Source organism: Heptranchias perlo, chromosome 21 (genome assembly GCF_035084215.1).
Source record: "Heptranchias perlo isolate sHepPer1 chromosome 21, sHepPer1.hap1, whole genome shotgun sequence".
In the NCBI taxonomy this organism is placed as follows: domain Eukaryota; kingdom Metazoa; phylum Chordata; class Chondrichthyes; order Hexanchiformes; family Hexanchidae; genus Heptranchias; species Heptranchias perlo.
Window position 1 is genome coordinate 34,527,881 of NC_090345.1, and position 25,033 is coordinate 34,552,913.

The window sequence follows — 25,033 nt, forward strand, 5'->3', positions numbered from 1 at the left end:
AGAGAGAGAGAGAGAGAGAGAGAGAGAGAGACACACCCCCCCCCCCCCCCCCCCCCGAGAGAGAGAGAGACACACACACACCCCCCGAGAGACAGAGAGCGAGAGACAGACACACACACACACAGCGAGAGCGAGAGCCAGACACACACACACACAGCGAGAGCGAGCCAGACACACACACACACACACACACAGCGAGAGCGAGAGCCAGACACACACACACACAGCGAGAGCGAGCCAGACACACACACACACACACACACAGCGAGAGCGAGAGCCAGACACACACACACACACAGCGAGAGCGAGAGCCAGACACACACACACACACAGCGAGAGCGAGAGCCAGACACACACACACACACAGCGAGAGCGAGAGCCAGACACACACACACACACAGCGAGAGCGAGAGCCAGACACACACACACACACACACACACACACAGCGAGAGCGAGACACACACACACACAGCGAGAGCGAGCGCCAGACACACACACACACACACAGCGAGAGCGAGCGCCAGACACACACACACACACACACACACACACACACAGCGAGAGCGAGCGCCAGACACACACACACACACACACACACACACAGCGAGAGCCAGACACACACACACACACACACACACAGCAAGAGCGAGAGCCAGACACACACACACACACACAGCAAGAGCGAGAGCCAGACACACACACACACACACACACACACACACACACACACACACACACAGAGTGAGAGCGGCGCACACGCAAAGAGACAGCGAGAGAGACACACACAGACAGCTAATACCTGATCCCCACACACCCATTTCCAGCAGAGATCACCCATGCTTGCCCCAGCTGACATTAGCTAACACCACAGATCAAGGGACAAACTTGGTACCTTTATATATTAGACGCACACTACATAATGCATTTGCCCCAATAAACCATCAGAGGAGCTTTCCATCCATAAACTTATAATGGACTAAAATTTGCAATTTTATAATCTTTCAAAGCTCCTTGGGAACTTTTCACCTCACTAATTTTAAATGTGAAATTGTTTACGAGGTAATATTAAGTAAAGCATGGAGGATATAACAAGTTACTGCTTATCAGTTTAAAATACAAGTCCACTTATCTTCAGGAGTTTAATTAGTTGATTACCTTTGGGTGGGAAATATGATTTGCTTTCAGCTTTGTGAGGCCAATCCACCACCAGAGGTCCAAATCGACGAAAGCTAGCTGTGATTTCATCTACAGGAGATATCACACCAGGGATTTATTAAAAGTTGAAGCTACCAAAAATACTTCCACAGAATATTGGATAGACAACAGTGCTAATAGTTATAAGGAATCAAAGCATTTTGATATGCAAGACTTCTTTCAGATTAATAAATACGTGTACCTTCATCAATGTCTGGAGGAAGGCCTCCCACAAAGACTTTTCGTGAATATCGTTCCACCCTTTCACCATTCTGACAGCGGGTTGGAGAGTTTAAACCTGATGTCAGAGACTGGTCACCATGACCATCATCAAGGAAACCATCTTCAATAGGAAAGAGCGAAGAACGACCTGAAAAACAGTTTATACTTCTATCTAGTGAAAAGGAACCTGAACATTATCCTGAAACTTCAATAGATGATATGTTGCCAGTCTGTCCCACAGACACTGCACTATCACCAATTTGCTGCAATTCAACATGAAAATGTAACTGTGGAAGAATATATTTATTTTTAAGTACAGGCTATAACCACTTAATATCTTTTTCTTTAAACTTACAGAATGATTGTGTTAAAAAGATTATTGCATTTTGGTTTCACAATGTTTGAAAATTGATATTAGGAAATCAAAGTTCACTTGAAGAGCAAGGCTATGAGCAGGCTATCTACCTTTTCCATCAAAAAGTTGTTTCAAAAAATTACAGCCTGTCTGCTGCTCATCAAGAAAAATAAGGAAACAAAATCTAAAACAAGATGGATGTAAACTTTTAATTAATGAAGCAAGGAAACCATATATCAACATCTACTCTATGATGAAGTTAGAAAGATTCATTCAAAGATTCTGGATTCAACAGTTTGATTAAAGTCAAAGGCCAATTTAACAGAAATGATTTCATGATCAATACATGATCATTCAAGAATTGTTGCCTTTAAAACACTACCCAGGAGGAAAAAAAGACAACACTTCTTACATATGCGCCTTTCCTGGCATCAATGCACAATATTGCAAGGCTTCTCAACTCCAACTAACCCCAAGGATATTAGTGAAAGTGTTTTAAAAGATACAAATATATAGAATAGGTCATTTGATGTACACTAGTGTCATATTTACACTGAAAATAATACCAAGTACAGCAATATAAAAATGTTTTGGATGTGTGCTCGTAAAACTGTTCTAAAGTTATGAAATAAAAGTTATATTCTCCAGTGTTAAGCAAACTACTTTCAGCACTCATACAAACAAATGGTGACACCGCTATAAACTATAGTCAATTCCACTTCAATCATTTCTTCCCTGCATGCAATTTTAGAAGCTATGTTAAAGAATTTGCTCCTAATTTTTTTGCAGTAACTTGGGAAGAATGAATGAGAAGAATTAATGATTAAAGTGGCAAATTTGTTCCTCCAATTTTCTCGCTTTACCTCCTCTATTACTGAAAGTGGCCAATCATAGCAGGTAGGGTTCCACAAGCTGCAGTTGTTGCCTCTCCAGCATTTCAAACCATCACATGCGAATTGTGTTAACGAGCATTTGTAAATTATAGTGCTCTGGCGGTCCCTCACAGCCACACCCAACCCTATCCTGATCTATGTGGCTCAGTGACAAGTCACTCGGCACTGAGCCACTTTGGGCCAGGTAGGAGGGAAGGGTTGTGAATTTTCATTTGGACAATTCTTTCACAAACAAGTATTTGGAATTAATTCTGCACCTTCCACTTAGAATTTACATTTTATCAACAGTTTTGGTTTGCATTGCAACAAGAAATTAGCCATCTTGAAGCAGCTGAGTAGCTTTAAAAAGTAGAAAAGCATCCTCACCAGAATGCCTAATTCTCACACTGACATTCAAACCTCACCCATGCTCACTAGATAATTTAAATAGTTCTCAGCTAGGCTGCTATGTGAAGTATTTTTCACTAACAAGGTATCCCATTTCATCCAGAGGGGGCAAACTCCATCGTGAAGATTCAAATCTCCCACTTGCCGAGCCACACTGACTGGCAACCAACACAGGGGAGTCTACAGTCCAGATGTCTTGCTATCTCAAATCAAGTGGACACATAGTAAAAACAAGAACATTAGGGACCCATGGGTTCTGGTGGGAATTTTAGAGCCTATTCTAACCAAAAACACAGTACTCAAATATGGCAAAGATACTTGTTTTTAATAAATTCTTTATAGAAAATTACAGCACTCTGAATATAATGAAAGAATCTTCACATTAGAATAAACTCATCAAACATATAAAGTTCTGAAATGTAGGCCAAGTCTAACATCCTACAGACAAAATAAATATGAACATAAACATCCTATTTTTGATAGCACAGCTGATGAGAAGGACCCAAGCTAAAGCTATCAAAGTACTGTGATCATTGAATAGAATCTTGTTTAAAAACTTTTATAAAACTCGTGTTTAGTGTGATTATTAGTGGACAAAGTTGTATTAAATGCAGATTCTTGACACAGGGTGATTTGTCTAATGCATTCTCCAGTGCAGGGTGGCTCTTAAAGAGCACTTAAATTAAATTCTGTAAATATACATTTAACCTACTAAAGATTTTAAAATAACCTCAATTAAAATGGACAGGAATAAAACTAAAAAATTTAATGTTTTTGTACAAGAGAGTTAAATAACTTGTTAAATCATTCCGTGAGCGGTATCTAAATAGAATTACTCGAGGGTGTATACCTATAGGCCAGTTACACAAGACAGTAAACTCACATTTCTAAAACCTTTGACAGGTGGTGACTATGGTGGCTGAATTATCTCTCCCAGACCATTGTGCCCACACAGCTGAATGTGGTTCAAAGGAAAAGGAACTCACAGGGAGAATTTTTTTTTTATAAAAGGAAAATTTATTTTAAACCCTCCCCAGAAATAATGGTTAAAAATGTTCTTTATTTAAGTCTCCTTATGCTGCTCACAAAGTCTAGATGGAGAGGCTGAGCAGGCAAATAAAGCCTCAAGGAGATACACAAGTGGCCCAGGGTGATTCTACCATAGACTCGTTTTTCTCCTCTGTGAGAAAGCACCTGGCTTGCACTCAGCACCTCCCTCTGGATACCATGGCTGGGATCTAAAAAAAGACACTGCGTTAAAAAACAAAAACAAATCAATTTACTCCGAAGAAATAAAATACCAGACTCAAAGGAGATCTCAGAATTTTGTTTCCGTAGCAGCTGCTATTGAGCAAGAATTATTTCTTCAGCCACAATTAAAAACAGACCGTTTGATTCCATGTTTTTACAAATTTAAAAAGAAACACAACCACTTCTGTCAAGATTTATAAAAGAAGTTTCAAAGCAACAAACTGCAAGCTACAAATTTAAAACTGTTAGATGCTCACTATAGCATTTGGGGTAATCACAAAAGGGCACAAAAAAGTATATTATCATTGTGCCAATCAACCAAAAATGTATATAAGCAACTGAAAATTGTTAATCACTCCAGTATAGCATTGAAATATTACTAGATTTGACAAGCAAACACTGAGTATTAAAGATTTATTTACCTCTTCGTCGCCCAAATGTCCTTGCTGCATGTAAACAGAGAAAAATAGTGGGTAGTCCTGTCACCTTCTATTAAAAATTGCAAACTTTGTATGATATGCACACAAGATTCAGACGACATGAGTCAGTTCATTGCCAAAACTTCATCTGTTGTTCAACCCTGAAGTAAGTTTTTGAAGTATTCCAGTACTGCACTGAAAATTTTAATTTTCTATCAGTTTTATCCTCTCCTCCCCACCAAATCATTTATCTTCCTCTCAGTGAGACCCCCCCTCACCACACTTATTGTTTAAGTAAATGCAGCCAACGAGCTTTTACTGTACTATGCTGGCTGGCAGGAGGCTCCTAACAGTGGTATGGATCAACTGGCCTTTCATTTTTCCTTCCATTCAAGGCAATACTTAAATTTTCACTCATGCTTTTCCCAGATAGCCTGTATGAGAACCACAAAGTAATTAAATGGAGAAATTCTAGTAGAAAAGCCATCTTGTGTATCAACATGTCAAACTGGAGAACTAAAGATTTTATTCCAACAACAGAATTAAAACAGCTTGATTTTTTTTTGAAAAAAGGATAATTTGCCTTGATTCTATTGCTGGATGAGATATAGAAGGAACATGCACATTGATCAAAATTGTTATGTAGAATCATTTGTAAAGGCAATGTGTGTAAAAAAGCATATTTTATAAGGAGTTTAAGAAATTTTTTTTTTTAAAACTCAAACCGAATACATGGAATATTTATTTTACACATACATACAATTTTTCAATACCTCTTCCACTCGTTTCATCAAAAGACCTCGTGTTCAATGCTAATCCCGGATATCCTGTCAGTATGACTATATTCTTTAAGATCTTGCGTTATTGGATGTAGATCAGCATTATTCCCATATAATGGTAATATTACTTTGCAGGTTCCAGTTTCAGGCTGGTACCCGCTTACATCGATGCAGAGTTGGAAATGCTGAATTTCCCGCTGGATGTGCATTGCACTGTGCAGGTGAAGCAAAGTTCTAATCAGAGGTCCACTGACAGACATCCACAAGGCTATTAAAATTTTCATATCAGTGACGAGTAGATGCGGTGGTCAATATTAAAAAGGTTAAAATGGAGGCAAAATATTTGCTTGACACTGGTAATGAGACTATCTCCTTGGAATGGTTTTGTACTGATCGTCAGAATTTTATCCTGGAGATTTCACTTCCCAAAATACACCACGTATTATGCACGGATATTAAATTAATACTGCTTTGCATCAACACAAAGTGTAAGAGCGAGAGGGGGTGGAGAGAGCAACACGTTGAGTAGGAAGAGAAGGAGCTGCCTTAGAGGTGAAAAGACAAGAGGAAAGAGAGAGAGAGAGAGAGAGAGAGAGAGAGAGAGAGAGAGAGAGAGAGAAAAAAAAAACCTGTGCCCACAAAGTATAGTTGCATTTACTTCTGATCACAGGAACCACTTCCTATATTGTAAGTAAAAGAACTGTCACTTTCTGAATTATTTAATTGAGATTTTTGTTTATGTACAGATGTGCACTTCATTAAGATCATGTCCTCTAAAATAAAAGCAACATCTTATCAAAAACTGCCCATCAGTAGAAAGCAATGGTCAAAAATATTTGATATCTAAAATATAACTGCACAGGACTGGGAGTTTTGTCACTTTAAAAAAATAAATTCAACGAGTTTTATCAAAAGTGTACCATAAACAAAGTTTTTCCAAAAACAAGTATGTTGAAGGTTAGCCAGTATATTATGGATAATGCAATCACATCTGGCAATAACTTAGATTCTACCACGATTGCTCACTTGCAGAATGGTAAGGCAAGCAACTTTAGAATCATGAGCGATTGCAGTTATTTTCTGTGAAACGAACCACATTACTGTCAACAGAAACATGAAGAAACACATTCCAGCTAATTAGTCTTCTGAAAATATACCCACATTAAAGAAAGTATTAGCGAATAGCAACAAATGCAGGTCCTTCTGAGCTGAAGAGCTTAAAGATCTCTCACTTCCTGAATTATTTAATTGAGATTTTTGTTTATGTACAGATGTGCGCTTCATTAAAATCACACCCTTTAAAATAAAAGCATAATTTTTTCATAAAATGCCTGTCAGTGGAAAGTGATGGTATACTCTTCAGCTCAGGACAAGAAGCTGCATTTCTAAAAACAAAACACAGCCTGGAAGGTAGTTTTTATTTTGTGAATACTGTCGTCAAACCATTAAGGCAATCTAGAAAGCATTATACATACCAAGGGTTTCAGCTACTAGAAAAGATGTTCTTTTATGTAGAAAGGAACTGTATTCCTACATAATTCATCAGGGAAACAGATGAGCAGTTTACTAAATGAGAACCTTGCAACACTTGATTTCACTTATATTCAAGTGTAATCCATCACAAAAATACTAATTAGTTAATAAATCAAACATAAGTTTTGGGTAATAAATAGCAAACCAATGTATATTTGGATTGTTCTCGATCACCAAACTTGCAGTACATTTACAAGTAAACTCAACATTATGAAATATTTGAAATGTAATTATAAACCTAAAATTATAAAAGTGACAACTCAATTAGCAGTGCTCTTTGGAAACAGCTAATGTGTAATACCAAAAATAGGATTCTTCCCTGTAGCTTTCTGTATTGAAAAAAATGCAACTAAATTAAATCCCATACTCATTAAATTGGACTTCAAAGGGCTATGAACTTTGTTTTGATTTACTTCTCATACTTAGCATGGAAACAGAATTGCAGCTCACCAAAAAAATTGCTTTTATCAGTCTTGAGCAGAAAACAACTTAAATGAACACAGGAACAACTGAGACAAATTATTTTGAGGACAATTGAATAGGTTATTTCCCTGTCAGAATGCAAAGACGATCATTCAACAAAAAAATGTAAGTGGAGGACAGCAACTCAAACACAGTATGGATTTCTGTCCAGGTATTTTTCAGTGTTGTAAGGGGATACATTTTCTCTATGCAAATTAATGGAGACAAGTGGTACATAACTTGAACACGTCACAAATTCAGTTGGGAAAGGAGTGGAAAAAAGTATATCTTAGGTTCATTTAAGAGGATTATAAACATATTCTAATTGAAATTTATTATAAATTATTGGAAGAACTATGAGCAGATGGCACTTTGTTTCTCAAAAAAGAAATGAGGCAGATTTCTTCTTCAGCACCCAGGTGTTAAGAGCTTAGCAGGGCAGAAGCCCTTGTTGCAAATTCAGACACAACTTGCTCACGATTTTCTGTCTATTAATGTAAAGGACAGGAAATCTTGAGCAGCTTGTGCCCAAATCTGCAGTAAGGGGTTGTGCCTCCACTAAGTTGTTGCGTCAAGGTGCTGAAGAGCATCCACTCCAATTTTCCTCCAGAAATTACTCATCATTATTTAGAGAATCCCTTAACTGGCAAGTAAATGTTACATTTCCAGGACTGCCTCAATCTTAAAAGGAACTCAACTGAAAAACATATGCAGTTCATATTGGTTTTTACCTCTAATTCAGATAAACAAAACAAAAATGTGTAAATTAACTGCAAGAAAATAAAGCCCAACCTTAGCTGTTCAGTTACTCACACCAGAATCCATAGAAACTATGTTGGTTAGCCAGGGGCAACTAAACTTTAACTTTCGATTCCATTCAATTTTAGTAACATGCATTCAAGAATGTTTAGAGTAGTTACTCATTTGGAATAGTTTCCCTTTTTGTTAAAAAGATGCATTGTTCTCGCAGCATCTTATACTGCTTTTCAGTTGTTTTCTAGTCTGGTTTAGTCACAAAAAAGAAACAGCTGTAATGTGGTTAAGGGGAGTCTGGTGGTCTGACACTGAAATTAAATCTACAGGGATAGGCACTGGTGCTACAGACCCTCTGCTTCCTGTCTTCAAATTTCTGGAAAGAAAACTATACATCATCGTTAATCAGAAGAATTGAGGATGTATGTTTTTTAAACTTGTTTCATAATTCCTCAATGCAGCCATATTGGTGCTCAGCACAGCAGACCATCCCATTTGAGTCAAAAACTGAAAATTCCAGTGGGAATTTCGGAGTGGGAAGTGTGGTAAAGTTTGACATGTTTCAGCCACATTTGGCAGTGGTTGTGAACCAGCTGCATTCAGGTCTGTATTCCTCAGAATTAAGCGTGCGAAGGCAGGAGCTGTACTTTTGAGTGTGGCTTGGCTGGGACAAAAGCAAAGGCAGCAGTAAGAGAGCTATTTAGCAGGTAAACGACAACAGCAGTGTCGTAACAGGTTGAAGGCCAGAAAAGGGGGAAAGAAAGGAAAGTACAGGACTGAAAAGACCATTGTGGCACATCTAACCAATTCTCAATGTCTATGAAATATCATATCCCATGAGACTGCTCAAACCACTATATCACATTTTGCAGCAGGTATTTGAATTTGCTGATACCAGTACTGCCGCCACATTCAGAAATGACTTAAAACTGACACAAATATATGTATTTGGAAAATACTTGATTTTAGAGAAATGATGGATTCATTCCTTTTAGTGGAGAGATTGGGGTAAAAATTCTGCTTCTGCGCTAGCCACTCCACAATTCCTCGCTCTGAGAATTTGGTGAGGGGGGGAATTAAGTGGGGGGGGGGGGGTGGGAAGGACAATGAACAGAGAGGAAGAGCTCTGAGAGTAGCAGAGCGGGAGCGGGGACTGGAGCGGCAGAGGCAAGTGAATAAAAGTAAGGGATCAAAGGCCTAAACCGCACTTGGAGCAGTGGAGGCAGTAAATTTGGTGGGATCGAAAAAAAACAAGCAGTGACATCACAGGACAGCAGCTAGGTGATTGGCTGGCAGAAGGCCCGAGAGCGGGAGGCGATAAAGCCAGAGTGAAGATCGAGGCAGCATTTGACCGAGTGTGGCACCAAGGAGCCCTAGTAAAATTGAAGTCAATGGGAATCAGGGGGAAACTCTCCAGTGGCTGGAGTCATACCTAGCACAAAGGAAGATGGTAATGGTTGTTGGTGTCCAATCATCTCAGCCCCAGGGCATTGCTGCAGGAGTTCCTCAGGGCAGTGTCCAAGGCCCAACCATCTTCAGCTGCTTCATCAATGACCTTCCTCCATCATAAGGTCAGAAATGGGGATGTTCGTTGATGATTGCAGTGTTCAGTTCCATTTGCAACCCCTCAATTAACGAAGCAGTCCGTGCCTGCATGCAGCAAGACCTGGACAATATCCAGGATTGGGCTGATAAGTGGCAAGTAACATTCATGCCAGACAAGTGCCAGGCAATGACCAACTCCAACAAGAGAGAGTTTAACCACCTCCCCTTGACATTCAATGGCATTACCATCGCCGAACCCCCCCACCATCAACATCCTGGGGGTCACCATTGACCAGAAACTTAACTGGACCAGCCATATAAATACTGTGGCTACAAGAGCAGGTCAGAGGCTGGGTATTCTGCGGCGAGTGACTCTCCCCTCGGGCCTCTTCGCCTCCCCCTCCCGCTCTCCCCTCGGGCCTCTTCGCCTCCCCCTCCCGCTCTCCCCTCAGAGGGTTGTGAATCTTTGGAATTCTGTGGTTGCTGAGTCGTTGAGTATGTTCAAGGCTGAGATAGATAGATAGATTGATTTTTGGACTCTAGAAGAATCAAGGGATATGGGCATCAGGCAGGAAAGTGGAGTTGAGGTTGAAAATCAGCCATGATCTGATTGAACGGCAGAGCAGGCTCGAGGGGCCCTATGGCCTACTCCTGCTCCTATTTCTTATGATAGTTATCTTTAATGGGTGGAAAATCAGGGGCTAGCAACTGAAAAAGTAGAATTTTTAATCCCATAATGTGATTGAGGTTTTTTCTGTATAGCATGCAGGTCATGTAAAGAATGATGCACAGAGATGGCATTTTGATGGTTACTTAATCACCATGTAAAACAAAATTCAAAAGGTACAACAGGATACATGTTAATGTTAGTGAAACAAAAATAAGCAATAAATGTGTACTTACCACAATCAGTGAGAGCAAGTCACTCAAATTTACTGTAAGTTAATACACTCGAAGATAATGGCTACAACTAAAATTCCCTATTTTCAGCCAAATGGCTGCCTTCCCCAGATAAGTGCAATTAATACAGATGTACATATACACATATATCACTGAATAGTGATGGGATGGATGGTGGTGAAATAATCAGAGCTATAATATATAAAAGAGGGAGGGAGGGAGAATGCACATGGGGCCAGAGTCAATGACCAGCAAATGCAGGAGGGGTGCAAGGCTAGTGAAGGTTGCAGAGGCAGTCTGTGAATAGATTTGTAGTGAGGACAAGGATTTGAAATTCCATCCACTGGGAGGTAGGGAACCAAGTTAGGTGAATGAGGATGGGGGTGATGGACTAACAGAGCTTAGTGCATACAAGGTGCAGGTACCAGAGTTTGGATGATTTGGAGTTTGGGAGGACAGTAAGGAGAGCATTGGAGAAGCCAAGTCTAGACATGATGAAGGCAGATAAGGATTTCAACAGAGGGCAATGTTACAAAAGTGGAAGTAAACAGCATTGGTAGTAGAAAGGATATAGGATTTGAAACTCAGCTCAGGGTCAAACAGAATGTCAAAGTTTCATGCAGTTTGGATCAACTTCAGCAAAGGAAGGGGACAGACTAGATGGCATGGGTGCAAAATTTCTGGTGGGAGCTGAAAATAATGGCTTCAGTCGTTCACACATTCAATTGTTGGAAATGCCGATTCATCTGCAGGCTATTCGACAAGCAGTCTGACAGCATGGTGTGGTAAGGCTCGGGGTTGTCGGTGTCAGTGTGGAAGCTCAGCCTATGTTATGGATGATGTCACCAAGCAGGATCATGTAGATGAGGAAGAGAAGGTCAAGGATGGATCCTTGGTGGACTCTGGAGGTGACCATGTGGAAGCTGGAGGAAAAAAACCATTTGCTAAACATATGCTGGCTGTACTGTGACAGATAGGAATGGAACCACATAAGGTGGACCATGGGAAGAAAGTGGAGGATGTCATGATCGCAGTGTTCAACACTGCAGAGAAGTAAGAGGGATGAAGTGACACAGCTGCAGTCAGAGGATATAACTGGTGACTGTGACCAGGGTGGAAACCGGACTGGAGGGATTTGAATGGAGAATTGTGGGAGAGGGGAGTACACAATTCAGATATGACGACACATTCAAGGACCTTACACAAGAACAGGAGGTTAGAGATTGGATAGTAATTGGAGAGGATGGACAGATCACAGGTGGGCTTTTTGAGGAGAGGTGTTGATGTTGATTGTGAAAGGAAAAGGGACAGTATCTGAATGGAGTGAAACAAAACAATGTCACTGGGGCCAGGAAAGGTCGCTAAGTAGTCAATAGTTGGGTAGGGCTGGGATCAGGAAGGCAGGTGGTGATTCTTGTAGAATTAATGACTTTGAGGAGGGCAAGGGAGGAGGAGGAGATGGGACAGAAGCTGCAAGCAGTGGGGATCGGGCAAGTGAGGGGTTGGCCGGTAACTGCAATTGGGGGAGGGTGAAAAAGAGGGGAAGACGAAGGAGGAGGAGATGGCAATGGCACTGGAGGCTCTGCAAATGATCTCAGTCTTTGAGATGAAGAAATTTAAGGGTTCCTTGCACGTTATTAGAGATTAAGGTGGAAGGGGAAAAGGGAAGGGTATTTTTTTTGGGGAGAGAATTTGTGAGTTCTTCTTGCCGTCTAGTGTGATCCTGCAGTAATAGGAGAATTTCGGAGTGGGAAGTGTGGTAAAGTTTGACATGTTTCAGCCACATTTGGCAGTGGTTGTGAACCAGCTGCATTCAGGTCTGTATTCCTCAGAATTAAGCGTGCGAAGGCAGGAGCTGTACTTTTGAGTGTGGCTTGGCTGGGACAAAAGCAAAGGCAGCAGTAAGAGAGCTATTTAGCAGGTAAACGACAACAGCAGTGTCGTAACAGGTTGAAGGCCAGAAAAGGGGGAAAGAAAGGAAAGTACAGGACTGAAAAGACCATTGTGGCACATCTAACCAATTCTCAATGTCTATGAAATATCATATCCCATGAGACTGCTCAAACCACTATATCACATTTTGCAGCAGGTATTTGAATTTGCTGATACAATCAACCTCTGCTCTACTGGAAGTTAGAGGGTGAATTTGAGAGAGACCTAGGGGCAGTTTCTTGCAAGGTGAAGGGTGAGGATAACGGGATTGGAAGTAGATAGGGAGATGTGTGCGCTAAGTGAGATGAAGAAGTTATCAGAAATGGCCACACTATTGATCACGGATGGTGAGGTCATGTGAGATAGTGAGGTTGAGGGAATGGGAGTTGATGTGAGAAGTGTGGTTAAAGGTGGGGGGGGGGGGGGGGTAGAAAAAACATTAGACAAGGAACAAGGGGAATTAAGATGGAGATTGAAGTCACTGATAAGTAACTGCTAGTTTTACGGGCTAAAAGTGAGAAGGGAGGAGATCTTGGCAAAGAAGGTATCGTGGGGCTTGAGAGCGCAGTAGGCCACAAAGGCTATAAATGAGTGGTGGAGAGGGGCGGAAGGCAGAATGCATATGGATAAAGTTAAGGAATGGGAAGAAAAGTTGTACAATTCTTGGTATGCATTACAGGTTGCCAAACAGTGAAGATGAAAGAGGTTGACATTTGCAGACAGTTCAGCAAGCTATTTAAGAATGGCAGCGATTTTAACTATCCCAAGATAGACTGGAATAAGAGTAGATCAAAGTAGGCAATGCTTTAGGAATGCATTCAGGACTGCTTCCTAGATTAGTATGTTTCTATTACTACAAGGAAAGAACCAATACTTGATCTAGTTTTGGGAAATGAGTGTGGCAAATAACTGACATGAGTTGGAGAACAATGACCACAACAAAGTTAGGTTCAATATAAGAACAGTAAAGGATAATCAAGGGTCGAAGATAATGGTGCTGGACTGAAACGGCAAAGTTCAGCAAGATTAAAGGGGATTAAACAGGCAGAAAAGTTAACAAACTAGTCCACAGATCAACAGTGGAAATCTTCAAATATGAAATTCATAGAGTGCAAAATAAATACATTCCTAGAAGGGAACATAAGAAATGGGAGGAGTAGGCCATATGGCCTCTCGAGCCTGCTCCACCATTCAATAAGATCATCGCTGATCTTCAACCTCAACTCAACAACCCTTAAATATACAAATTATGAAGTGGGACTGGAGAGTAGCAACCTAACACCCTTGTTCAGGAAGGGAAAGAAGGATAACCTAAGCCAGGTAACTACAGACCAGTTAGTGTATTCGTTGCCGGCAAACTCAGTCTAAAATTCAAGTTAAAATGCATGGGTTAATCAGGGACAAGCAGCATGGACTAAAGGCAAGTCATGTTTGACACACTTAATAATTTGAATAAAAGACCAATTGGATGGGTAATGGGAATGCAGTAACATATAATGTATATAGATTTTCAGAAGTCATTTGAGAAGGTGCTTCACAGGAGGATCGTTGGAAAAATCTAGGCATATGGTATCGCAGCTGGATAGAAAGTTGGTTGACAGACAGGAAACAAAAGGTTAAGGTAAATGGGTGTTACTTGATCTGGAAAAGGATTGGAAGTGGCATACCCCAGGGGTCAGTGCTGGGTCCACTTTTGCTCTCGATTTAATATATAAATAAATATAAGATTTGGACTTGGGTACAGGGAACACAGTCTTGAAATTTGCTGATGACGCAAAAGTAGCAAGTTGGCAAACAGTGAGGAGGACTGTAAAAGACATCAGGAAGATATCAACAGGTTAACAGAATGGACAGACAGGTGGCAGATGCAATTTAGTGTGCCTGAGTGTGAGGTAATGCATTTTGGGAGAAACAAATAAGGAATAGAATTGTACACTCAATGGAAAGATACTGCAGGGTGTGGGTGAATTGAGAGACTGAGGGGATCAAACATAATTCCCTGAAGGTGCAAGTGCAGGTAGATAAAGCCATAAAAAAGGGCAATAGAATTTTGAGGTTTATGAATAAGGACATAGAAGATAAGAGTAAAGAAGCAATGATAAATTTATACAAAACAGTGGTCAGGCCACATTTGCAGTTTTTGCAGGTAGTGTGCAAAGTTTTGGGCTCCCCATTAGAGAAAGGACATTAAACCAACAGATCTTACAGTATAGATTCACCAGGATGTTGCCAAAGATGGGAAACAATATTTACAACGAAAACATTTAGACACTGGTACTATGGGAATAGCCAGTTGAGGTTGCTACTCTGGGAGAATCAGTGGCGGGGACATGGTGAAGGAAACCAAAATTGGAGCAAAGGGAGTCCGTGGGCTTGTTGATGTTGTTGAGGAGGGGGATGGGGAGAAGGTACTACTGCGCCTACTTTATATAAGAATAACATTATAGCTAAGTGAATTATACACATAATACATGGTAGGAATGCCTAGCATACAGTTAAGAGGTTTGCATGGCCATAAGTGGTAGTGCGTCAAGATAGCAAATTCAAAGCCAAAACAAGAGACACACATGTCTAATTTGCCATGATGTATATACTGTGTAAACAACTGTCACAACAAGCTTACAAAAGATTAACAGGCTGAAATGGCATTTAGATTTGAGAGCAAAATGGAAACGGATACAACAACTTGCATTTACATAGCGCCTTTAACGTAGTAAAACATCCCAAGGCACTTCAAAGCAGCATTATCAAAATACATACATACAAAATACATACTAGGGGTTAGTATTTTATGGAGAACAATTCTTCAAGCATTCTATTTATTCCACAAGTAAAGTCATAGTGAGTACACAACTCAGTCCTGGGATAAATGCAACATATGGGTGGAATTTCTAGCCACAAATGTCTACAGCCAACCACAAGACCATAGATGTTTACAGCATAAAAAGAGCCCATTCAGTCCATGGTATCTGCACTGTCTCTTCGCAAGGGCTATACTAAACTAATCCCACTGTCTGAACCATTCTGTGGCAAAGCATTCCGTGCTTCGACAGCCCTCTGCATAAAAAAAAAATCCAACTTCTCCCCTTACTCTCAGTGATGATTTTAAATTGATGGCCCCTTGTCACTGACTCCCCAAACTGAGGAAAGAGATTCCTCCTATTTAGTCTATCAAAATCCTTAATAATTTTTAAAAAAATTAAATCTCCTCTTAGCCTTCTCTGCTCCAATGGAAATTGCCCCAGTATCTGAAATCTCTGCTTATAACTACTATTTCCCATCCTTGATATCATCCTGGTGAATCCACGCAATACACACTCTATAGCTTTAATGGCCCAGAAATTGTTCAGAGTGGCGGACTAACAGTGCTCACCATAGATTTCTACTAACCCACTAACTCACCGTCGTTGTTATTGGGTACAATTCCTCTAATAGGAAGCGGAGAAGAGCCCAGCGTTAGTTCAAGCAAAACTAGGACCTGTGAGAGAAGCGAGAGGATCACTCTCGCCCTTTGACCAATCAGATTGCAGCATTTATGACAAGCTGCGAAACCGTTTCTGGGGGTTGCAACATAAAATCCAGGAAGTGAAAGGTACAACATTAAAATCATTGTAAAAACAGTTATATAGGCAGCGAAGAAAGAGGGTAAGAAATAATCAAATTAAATAAGAGACAGAAGGGAAAAGTAAAAAAGAATTTTTTAAAATTTAAACAACATTTTTAATGACCAAAAACTATTAAAATGAGTAATGAGACTTCACATTTTTATAAATTAATTTTTAGTTGTTTGGCAGTCATTAAGACTATTAATGACTGCTATTAAAACTTAGTTTAGACCTGGTATTTTTAAGCATACCTGTTTTGTGGCGATATTAGTTACTTTCCAGCTGGGCAGAGGAGCAAGTTGGCACTAGTTCAATGATTTCACTGATTGCAGCCAGCGATATCCCTTTAATTTGAAGCTGTCATATTGCCGGCGAACCAGGAGGAACACATTCTGGATTTCCATGTTTCACTGCATTTGTGTGAATACCAGAACTTGCTGCTCAATTTCGCCACTAACAGTGAGCGCTGTTGAGCTCACCGTTATTTTCTAAGCAATTTCTGGGCTAATATCTATTCTAAAAGGGGGCATTCAAAATACACACAGAACTCTAACTGTGGCCTCACCATTGCTTTGTACAAATTTATCATTACTACTTTATTCCTGTACCCTCATGCCCCTTATTTATAAAACCCCAAAAGCTACTTGCCTTTTTTTTAAAAATTGCTTTAGCTACCTGCACTTCAGGAAATTATGTATTTAAACCCCTAGGTCTCTTTACCCTGCCGCATCTTTCCATTGAGTATATATTCCTATTCCACGTTTTTCCTCTCAAGATGTATTACTCCACATTAAATTGCATCAGTCACCTGTCTGTCCATTCTGCAAATCTGTCCGTCCTTTGAAGTCCTCCTCGGTTTACCAAACCTCCTATTTTTAATGTTGTCAGCAAAAAAGCCATACATCTCTCTTCAAAAAGGTATACTAGATACAGAGCACCAGAAAGGATTTTTAAAAATCCTTATCCTAATTTATTCAAAAGTGTACATGCAAAACAGAAGGGTATCTATAGAAGCTGTTTATAATGAAACTTACAGACAACTGGAAAAGCTTTACCAGTAGCATATTAATAAATTGGGGCTGAGTATAAAATTACTTATATAGTGTCAATAATCTGCACGTAAGTGAAGATCTCTGTATAAATGTGTTCATAAACCTTAAGCATGCAAGTCTTTGGGCATCCCTAATCTAATGATGCAAATGTATAATCCTTGATTCCTTGTTTTAGGATTTTATAATTTTTATCCTTTACTTCTCAGGCTTATTGAATTGAGATAAAAATCCACTTACCACTTATGTAAGGAAAGGTATTTGTTCCAACAAAGCTGAGGACTGGGGAAGAAACTGGACATTGCACCCTGCTAATACATTTCAGTGAGAATGCATGCAATCTTTCCACTGACGTAGCACAAAGATAACGAGCCACAGCAGCTTAAATAACAAGTTTACACTCACTTTTTTGGCAACACACTGTTGATTAAGACGCAATTGCAAAATATATTTTTAACATCAATTTATGAAAAATAGTTTTGAATTTCAACACTTAAAAAGTCATTTGGACCACTTCACTATTCATCTAAGTACAGCTTCTCACTAATTCTGCACTGCGAAGTTCAGCCAAAGAGACAAGAAACCGAGTTAAGAGCATGTTTTGAGCATACATTAAATGAATCTGTGTTTATGAATGAACAGATGTCTGGGACTGGTGGATCCTGGTGAATAAACCACTTGTGTTGCAGTCAACAAGTTATTCAACCAGTGCCCCTTAGTTTATTATCTCTAACCTACTACTCCAATGCGTTCACCTGCATTGAATCTTTGAAAGAAAGGTGAGTCACGAAGACAGTGTAGCCATTTTGCAGTAATGGGTGAAATTTTACTCAAAATATGATTTAAAAAAAAAATAATGTTATCAGCATTGGTGTATTTCTGAGTCAAAAATATTGCTGTTACTCTTATTAGTCAGGACAAGGAACTTGCTAATTTTCCCCTTCCCTAACCCAGGAATGCTCATGCCAATTGCTAGGCCCCACTATCTTGGTGAGATCACAAAACTTAGTTACACTAGTTCCTAAAGTAACTGAGTCCAAGGATCAAATATGGGTCATTTCTCTTCTGCTTGACTCAGTGTCACATGGGGGAACGCAACAAGATTTGCTTGAATGTGTTTTGTACACACCTTTCATTAACTAAATGGTGGCTGGGAGTCCAATTTTGTTCATTAATTTTTTTAAATAAAACTTAAGGACAGTTATCTTTAACATTGTTGCACAGACACATCAAATATTTTTTTTTAAACCTTCCTAATCGCCAATTGTTTTAATAGGTCATTTGAAAGCCTAAAGGAATTGAAGGATACTATCAGCAGTCTATAATCAGACCAGGCAAACAGTAACTCATTAATGAGAAGTTGCTGAATTATTTATAATTCATTCATCCTTCATTACTTATGGATTCAAGGATCACATACAAGACGACATTCAATTCTGTTTTATCTACTGGAGCAATTTTTTTTCCCCTAAGTGGCTCTTTATGTTGGATTTCAAAGCTTTTCAGTTCACTGGATACCAGCCATCACTGTGTTTCAGGGTTCAGTATTACCTTAGCCGCCCAAATTGCAAGCCCTTTCAAAAACCTCAACACAAGTCAAAGATAACTATTGACTTCTGAATTAAGAAAGTTGGGACATGGTTGCCGTTCACTACTACATCAAATGCAATTAAGAAAGATGCAGTTGTTAGTGACTACTACAAAACCAATGATCCCCAATATGCAAGGACTGCCTTAACAATGCAGCAAGAGAAACATATAATGGAGAGTGAGAATTGGTAGATTACCTTCCACAAATTTGGTCTTCCTCATTCTTTGAACATAGTTCAACCTTCATATGCAAATGACTTGTTATTCAAATTGTAAAGGGGACGATGAGGCAAATCTCACACACACACACACACACGAAGTGTAGTGAACAGTGAGGAGGATAGTGATAGACTTCAAGAGGATATAGACAGGCTGGTGGAATGGGAGGACACATGGCAGATGAAACTTAACGCAGAAGAATGCAGTGATACATTTCAGTAGGAACGAGGAGAGGCAATATAAACCAGAGGGCACAATTCTAAAAGGGGTACAGGAACAGAGATCTGGGGGTGTATGTGCACAAATCATTGAAGGTGGCAGGGCAGGTTGAGAAAGCAGTTAAAAAAGCACACAGGACCCTGGGCTTTAAAAATAGAGGCATAGAGTACAAAAGCAAAGAAGTCATGATGAACCTTTATAAAACACTGGTTCGGCCACAACTGGAGTATTGTGTCCAGTTCTGGGCACCACATTTTAGGAAGGATGTGAAGGCCTTAGAGAGGGTGCAGAAAAGATTTACTAGAATGATTCCAGGGATGAGGGACTTTAGTTGCGTGGCTAGACTGGAGAAGCTGGGGTTGTTCCCCTTGGAACAGAGAACATTGGGAGGAGATTTGATGGAGGTATTCAAAATCATGAAGGGTCTAGACTGAGTAAAAAGAGAGAAACTGTTCCCATTGGCGCAAGGGTCAAGAAGCAGAGGACACAGATTTAAGGTGATTGGCAAAAGAACCAAGAGTGACATGAAGAAAAAGGTTTTTTTTTTAAACACAGCGAATGGTTAGAATCTGAGATGCACTGCCCGAGGGGACGGTGAAGGCAGATTCAATCATGGCCTTTCAAAGGGAACTGGTTAAGTACTTGAAAGGAAAAAATTTGCAGGGCTACAGGGATAGGGGAGTGGGACTATGAACTAGCTGGATTGCTGTTGCATAGAGCCGGCATGGACTCGATGAGCCAAATGGCCTCCTTCTGTGCTGTAACCTTTCTATGATTCTATGAGACACAGAGAGACAGAGACACAGATGCACACACGGGACTAACTGGCCCTCGAAGAGCCAGCCACCATACAAGAACTGTGACCGTCGTGCAGTCTCGCTGTATTAGGTTAAATACAAATGCTGCATTCTCGATATATAATTCAGTTCATCTGAAAGGAGATGTTAGCAAAAGAAAAACACATTCATACAAATGAAGTCAAAACACATAAGGAAGGCGTAAGATTATAATGGGGAACATTAAGTATTCAACTCTCAGGAGGAAGATCATACCTATTATAGGTAATCCAACAATCTTCATTCGTTCAACTTCGAGGTACAAAAGGCAGAAGAAACAAAAAGTAATTTTCTTCCATCTTAAGGTTACAGGCATAAAGCCAAAATGTTCATCTTAAACTATTAAAGACTATCATACTTCACAATAGCTTACATATTATTCCATCTAACTCTTTGCAAATGGTATCGGGAGAAACCTGTTATAGTAGCCACTGATATAGCCACAGTATACATGGAATCTACAGTAGCAGTTCCCTACTCTCTAATAAATTGCCATCTGAAATAAATTCTATAATCTATTTAGCCAGAGACAGTTTTTAAAATTAGTTCATCTGTTCTTGTATCAAAATTTTACAATGTCTAGATTGACAGATGTTGCTGGTTCTATCCACATAGCATATGAAGCAATATGATGATTCCTTTCAAGGACATGATGTGGGACACACATCTCAGCACTGCAATGTTCTGGAACAAACAAAACTCAATTTTAAGCACAAATTTCAGATTTGGGATACAACTGTCTTATCTGGCAAACTAAATACGCTTACGCGGCTGGATCCAGTCTCTGCTCAAGGTATTGTACGTGACTGAGGTATTGAGCAAAAAGACAGTTAGGTTTTATCAGTACAAAGTTTATAGTGGCATGACTTCAAGACAGATAAGTTAGGAGCAAAATCTTCATTACTGTGATGTCATCTGGCAGATTCTCGCTGACTTTTTGTGGACGAGATCCTGGATGTAAAGCTGAGCTAGCCATATTATTTGGAGCTGAATGCTATTTGTGTGCTGAAATGCAAATAGGCAGATGTTCCCTAAATATGGGCATCCAATCTAGTCAATAAAGCACAGCGACATAAAAACAGTAAATAGATGAAGAACTGTCCTTGTTCTTCTACTTGACGTCCTGCATATGGTTTTCTTTCTTAAAAAGTGGGGGAGATATTCCTACATTTATACGATGTTGGTCGATTTTATTTGACTGCATACCACCACTTCCTCTCACTTGATCTCAATCTTCTGCAATGATGGAGATGCCTCTGGGAACAATACGCGAGAAGGTTTAGTTGGAATGGTCTCATGAAGCAGCCTGAATCTGGCATCCTGATTAAGGATTTCTGATTTCAACCCCAGAATCTACAAGTAGAACTACAACTGAATCTTGGTTCTCTCAACTTTTGAAAGAAAATGCATTTAAGCTGCTTCATCCTGAAATGAAGTGAGCTGAACGTAGGAAGGCTCTGCCCAAAATTGTTTGGCACCCTTACAAATGGGTGGATTTATTAGGCATTTTTTTGCCTTGATGAATCCTAACTTCCCTAATATGTTCAGAATTTGCTGGACCAAGAAATGTTAAATATCTTCAGGAGTGCTGATGAGCCAATCTTGTAGTTAAGGGGAGATGTATAAATGTCATAGTCCGAGAAAGGGTGATGATAACAACAAAGACAACTTGCTTTTATATAGGGCCTTTAATGTAGAAAAACGTCCCAAGGCACTTCACAGAGGCACAATCAGGCAGAAATGGACACTGAGCCAGAGAACGAGATATTAGGAGGGGTGACCAAAAGCTTGATCGAACAGGTAGATTTTTATGAAGTCCTTAAAGGTGGAGAGGGAGGTAGCAAAGCAGTGGGGTATAAGGAGAGAATTCCAGAGCATGGGGCTTAGGTGGCAAAGACACAGTCACCAATGGTGGGGCAAAGAGATGGTGGGGGAATGACATTATGAACAAGGACTTTAAGACTGATTCCTAGCATGAGACGGAATGGGAGGACTCGATTGATGCATTACTTGAGGCTCATTGTGGAAGCAGCACATTCTGTGGGGTCCTGTAATTCCTATATTGAAGTGCAGGAGTTCTACAACTGCCAGACTTCATGGAATATAATCTGAATTATCAATGGAAGTGTTGTCATTTTAAGATTTTTCCTCAAAAAAGAACTCCATATACAGGGCTGCAAGATGGATTGAAAACTTCCCTTTCTTTTACAATCCACACACATTGTCTGGATCAAATTACCTTGTTATGATCACCTTTGCAACTGTCCAGAGAGAATTAACCTCTTGAATCTCATGCATCTGTGTGAAGCAAAGGGGGTAAACCTCCATGAATAATTTCCCTTGCTCCACCATCCATTCATCAATAAAGAGAGAGTAGCCCCATTGACCACTATAGAGGACAATAGATGAAAAGCCCTCTGCTTTAAAAAAAAATCAATTTCCATCAGAATGGAAGAAGAATGGGTGTCTAAATAGAAGATAGGCTGCCTTTGGAGCTCTACTGGAAATTGCCATTGGAGACTTTATTTAAGTTTAACATGGTCTCTAACTATTCTTTCAATAGAATCTTCTGCATAAAGGGACGTTCTAGTGAAATGATGTGAGGACAAAGGGGAACCTGAAATTTTCAACCAGGTTAAGAATGAAGCAAAGTTTTGAGGTAAATGTCATTAAATTCTCCAAAGTGTTCTGAATGAGCACCAATATTGGTGAAAGGAAAACCTGAGAATTAGGACGGTCCATCCAGCTCAGCAACAGTGCTCACTGGGATATTCAAAGCCAATTAAGAGCAATTAAGCAAAATGCAATTTAGTAGACAGGGACTGAAAAGGGATTGCCTCTACCACCTCTCCCTTAGTCTCCTTGCTCTCCAAAAAATCAGGTTTGGCTGTTTCAGTTTCACATAAATCACTGACCAAGACTAACTTAATAAGTTTATGGACCACAGAAAGAATAGATGATGTCCTGATGGGAACCTTAATCAATGCTAAGAGTACATGTTGTTAATATGACTAGGAACTGCACAGGTTCTGCCACAAGCAAACCTAAACCTCTCGTGGCCAGGGAGTGTTTTGAAACTTTTTTTGTGTCATCTCCTCAGAGAACAATTCACCCGTTGTGGGACAGATATCAATCGGGATTGCTGTTGGCCCAGGATGGCGCTCAGCCTTTCACGGAATAAAAGGCTAGTTAATCAGCACTGGTACGATGGCCAATGCAGCATTGATTACAGTATCAGTCATGCTTGTACAGTCACCAAGACTAGTCTTGATTTCGTGTTTCTGCTGGGGAGAGTGCATTGGCTGACACATTCATTTATTTTCTTGATATTTTCTCTGTTGTGATTAGTGCAAGAACAAGAGGCCTAAGACTTCATACTCCTACGATCTCTGGAGGATCTTGAGCCAGAACATGACTTGACCATGTTTCTTCGAGTCGTTGACTGAAGTGTTGAAACCATTAAACACAAAATAAAGTGCGATCTGAGGCCACAAGAAGACAATGTTTTTTTAAGTTCAAAACTCATTAATATAGTTATTCTTGTATCTAAAAACGTCACAAAAAATAGCTTGAAAGAGCGAAAGAAACACACACCCAAGAGGGCCCAATCAAATGTGAAAGGTCTGGTTAATAATTTTGTATAGCCTTTTCTGATGTTTTAATAAAAGTTCTACCAATTAATGAAGAAAAAGCACATATGCTTCCATAATAAAGTATAAAGTACACATACGTACACATGCATACACACTGTGAGGAAGACCACTGTGAACATAAGAACAGGAGTAGGCCATTCAGCCCCTTAAGCCTATTCCGCCATTCAATGAGATCATGGCTGATCTGATTCCTAACTCCATTTACCCGTCTTGGCTCCATATCCCTTAATATCCTTGGCTAGCAAAAATCTATCGATCTCAGATTTAAAATTATTAATTAAGCTGGCATCCACTGCTTTTTGTGGGAGTGTTTCACGCTTCTACCCACCTTTGCGTGAAGAAGTGTTTCCTAACTTCCCTCCTGTATGGCCTGGCTCTGATTTTAAGGTTATAAACTTGAAGACTCTTACATGGGTGGTGTTCAAGTCTTTCTTCCACCCCTCCCCCAACCACCACCCTTCTTTGGATGACAAGCTATTTATTATATAAAAAGGAGGTTGAACAAGTTAACAAGAATTCTTGTTCAAAGAATAAGGGAGTGGTGTAGGCTATTAATCAACAAAAGTATAGACTTATAGATGAAACACTGCAGATTAGTAAACCCTGAGTTGAAAGCCAAACAGTCACAAGGAACTTACATGACCAGAGCAAATCCTGCTTCTTATTCACATCCACAATATACAGTGCTGTATTATTCAACTGATATGAACTGAACATATAATTCAGAACAGCATGTTGCATTTATTCCACATCAAAATTAATCTCCCAGGTAATTTTGAGTTAAACCAGCTCAATTTATCACTTGTCATGTGATGCAACAATTGCATGAGTTAAAATAAATCCAAGGGCTAAACACTACAGCATCTACCAATGCCGACAATGAATAAAAACTCTGCCAAAAAGATTATCTGGTTTACTGTTTAGATTGTTTTAAACCTTCAAGTAAAGTTAACTTGAAACTGCTGCATATCACAATGGAAACAATGGAACAAAATGGAGAAAGTCTTTCCATTAGTGTCCCAAATTGGGAAAAACTTTCAAACACAAGCAATTATTACATGAAAGTATAATGGTACTTACTATTATTTAGTGCCACAAGGTTATCTGTTCCTGGGTGAGGGAAATTAAGGCCCAAGCGTCCTGTAAAATAAAATAGCGACTGAAAGAATTGCTAGTGCATTTCTGACAGTTCTTTTTCAAACTTAAGTAACTTAAACCATCATGGGTTTCACTACA

The 25,033-nt window shown here is 39.8% G+C and overlaps 1 protein-coding gene across 5 annotated transcripts in view; it reads right to left on the reverse strand.

Annotated features, from left to right (window-relative positions):
* Positions 1-25,033, reverse strand: part of cpeb3 (cytoplasmic polyadenylation element binding protein 3) — a 105,518-nt gene that overhangs the window by 42,322 nt on the left and 38,163 nt on the right. For 3 of the 5 annotated variants that reach the window (XM_068002441.1, XM_068002440.1, XM_068002443.1), the window contains exons 4-7: positions 24,878-24,937; positions 4,726-4,749; positions 1,398-1,565; positions 1,157-1,246 (exon numbers count right to left, since the gene is read on the reverse strand). In XM_068002441.1, the coding sequence (XP_067858542.1) occupies positions 1,157-1,246; positions 1,398-1,565; positions 4,726-4,749; positions 24,878-24,937 (342 nt within the window). The remainder of the gene's footprint in view (positions 1-1,156; positions 1,247-1,397; positions 1,566-4,725; positions 4,750-24,877; positions 24,938-25,033) is intronic. The other 2 variants (XM_068002442.1, XM_068002444.1) reach the window with 2 other exon arrangements.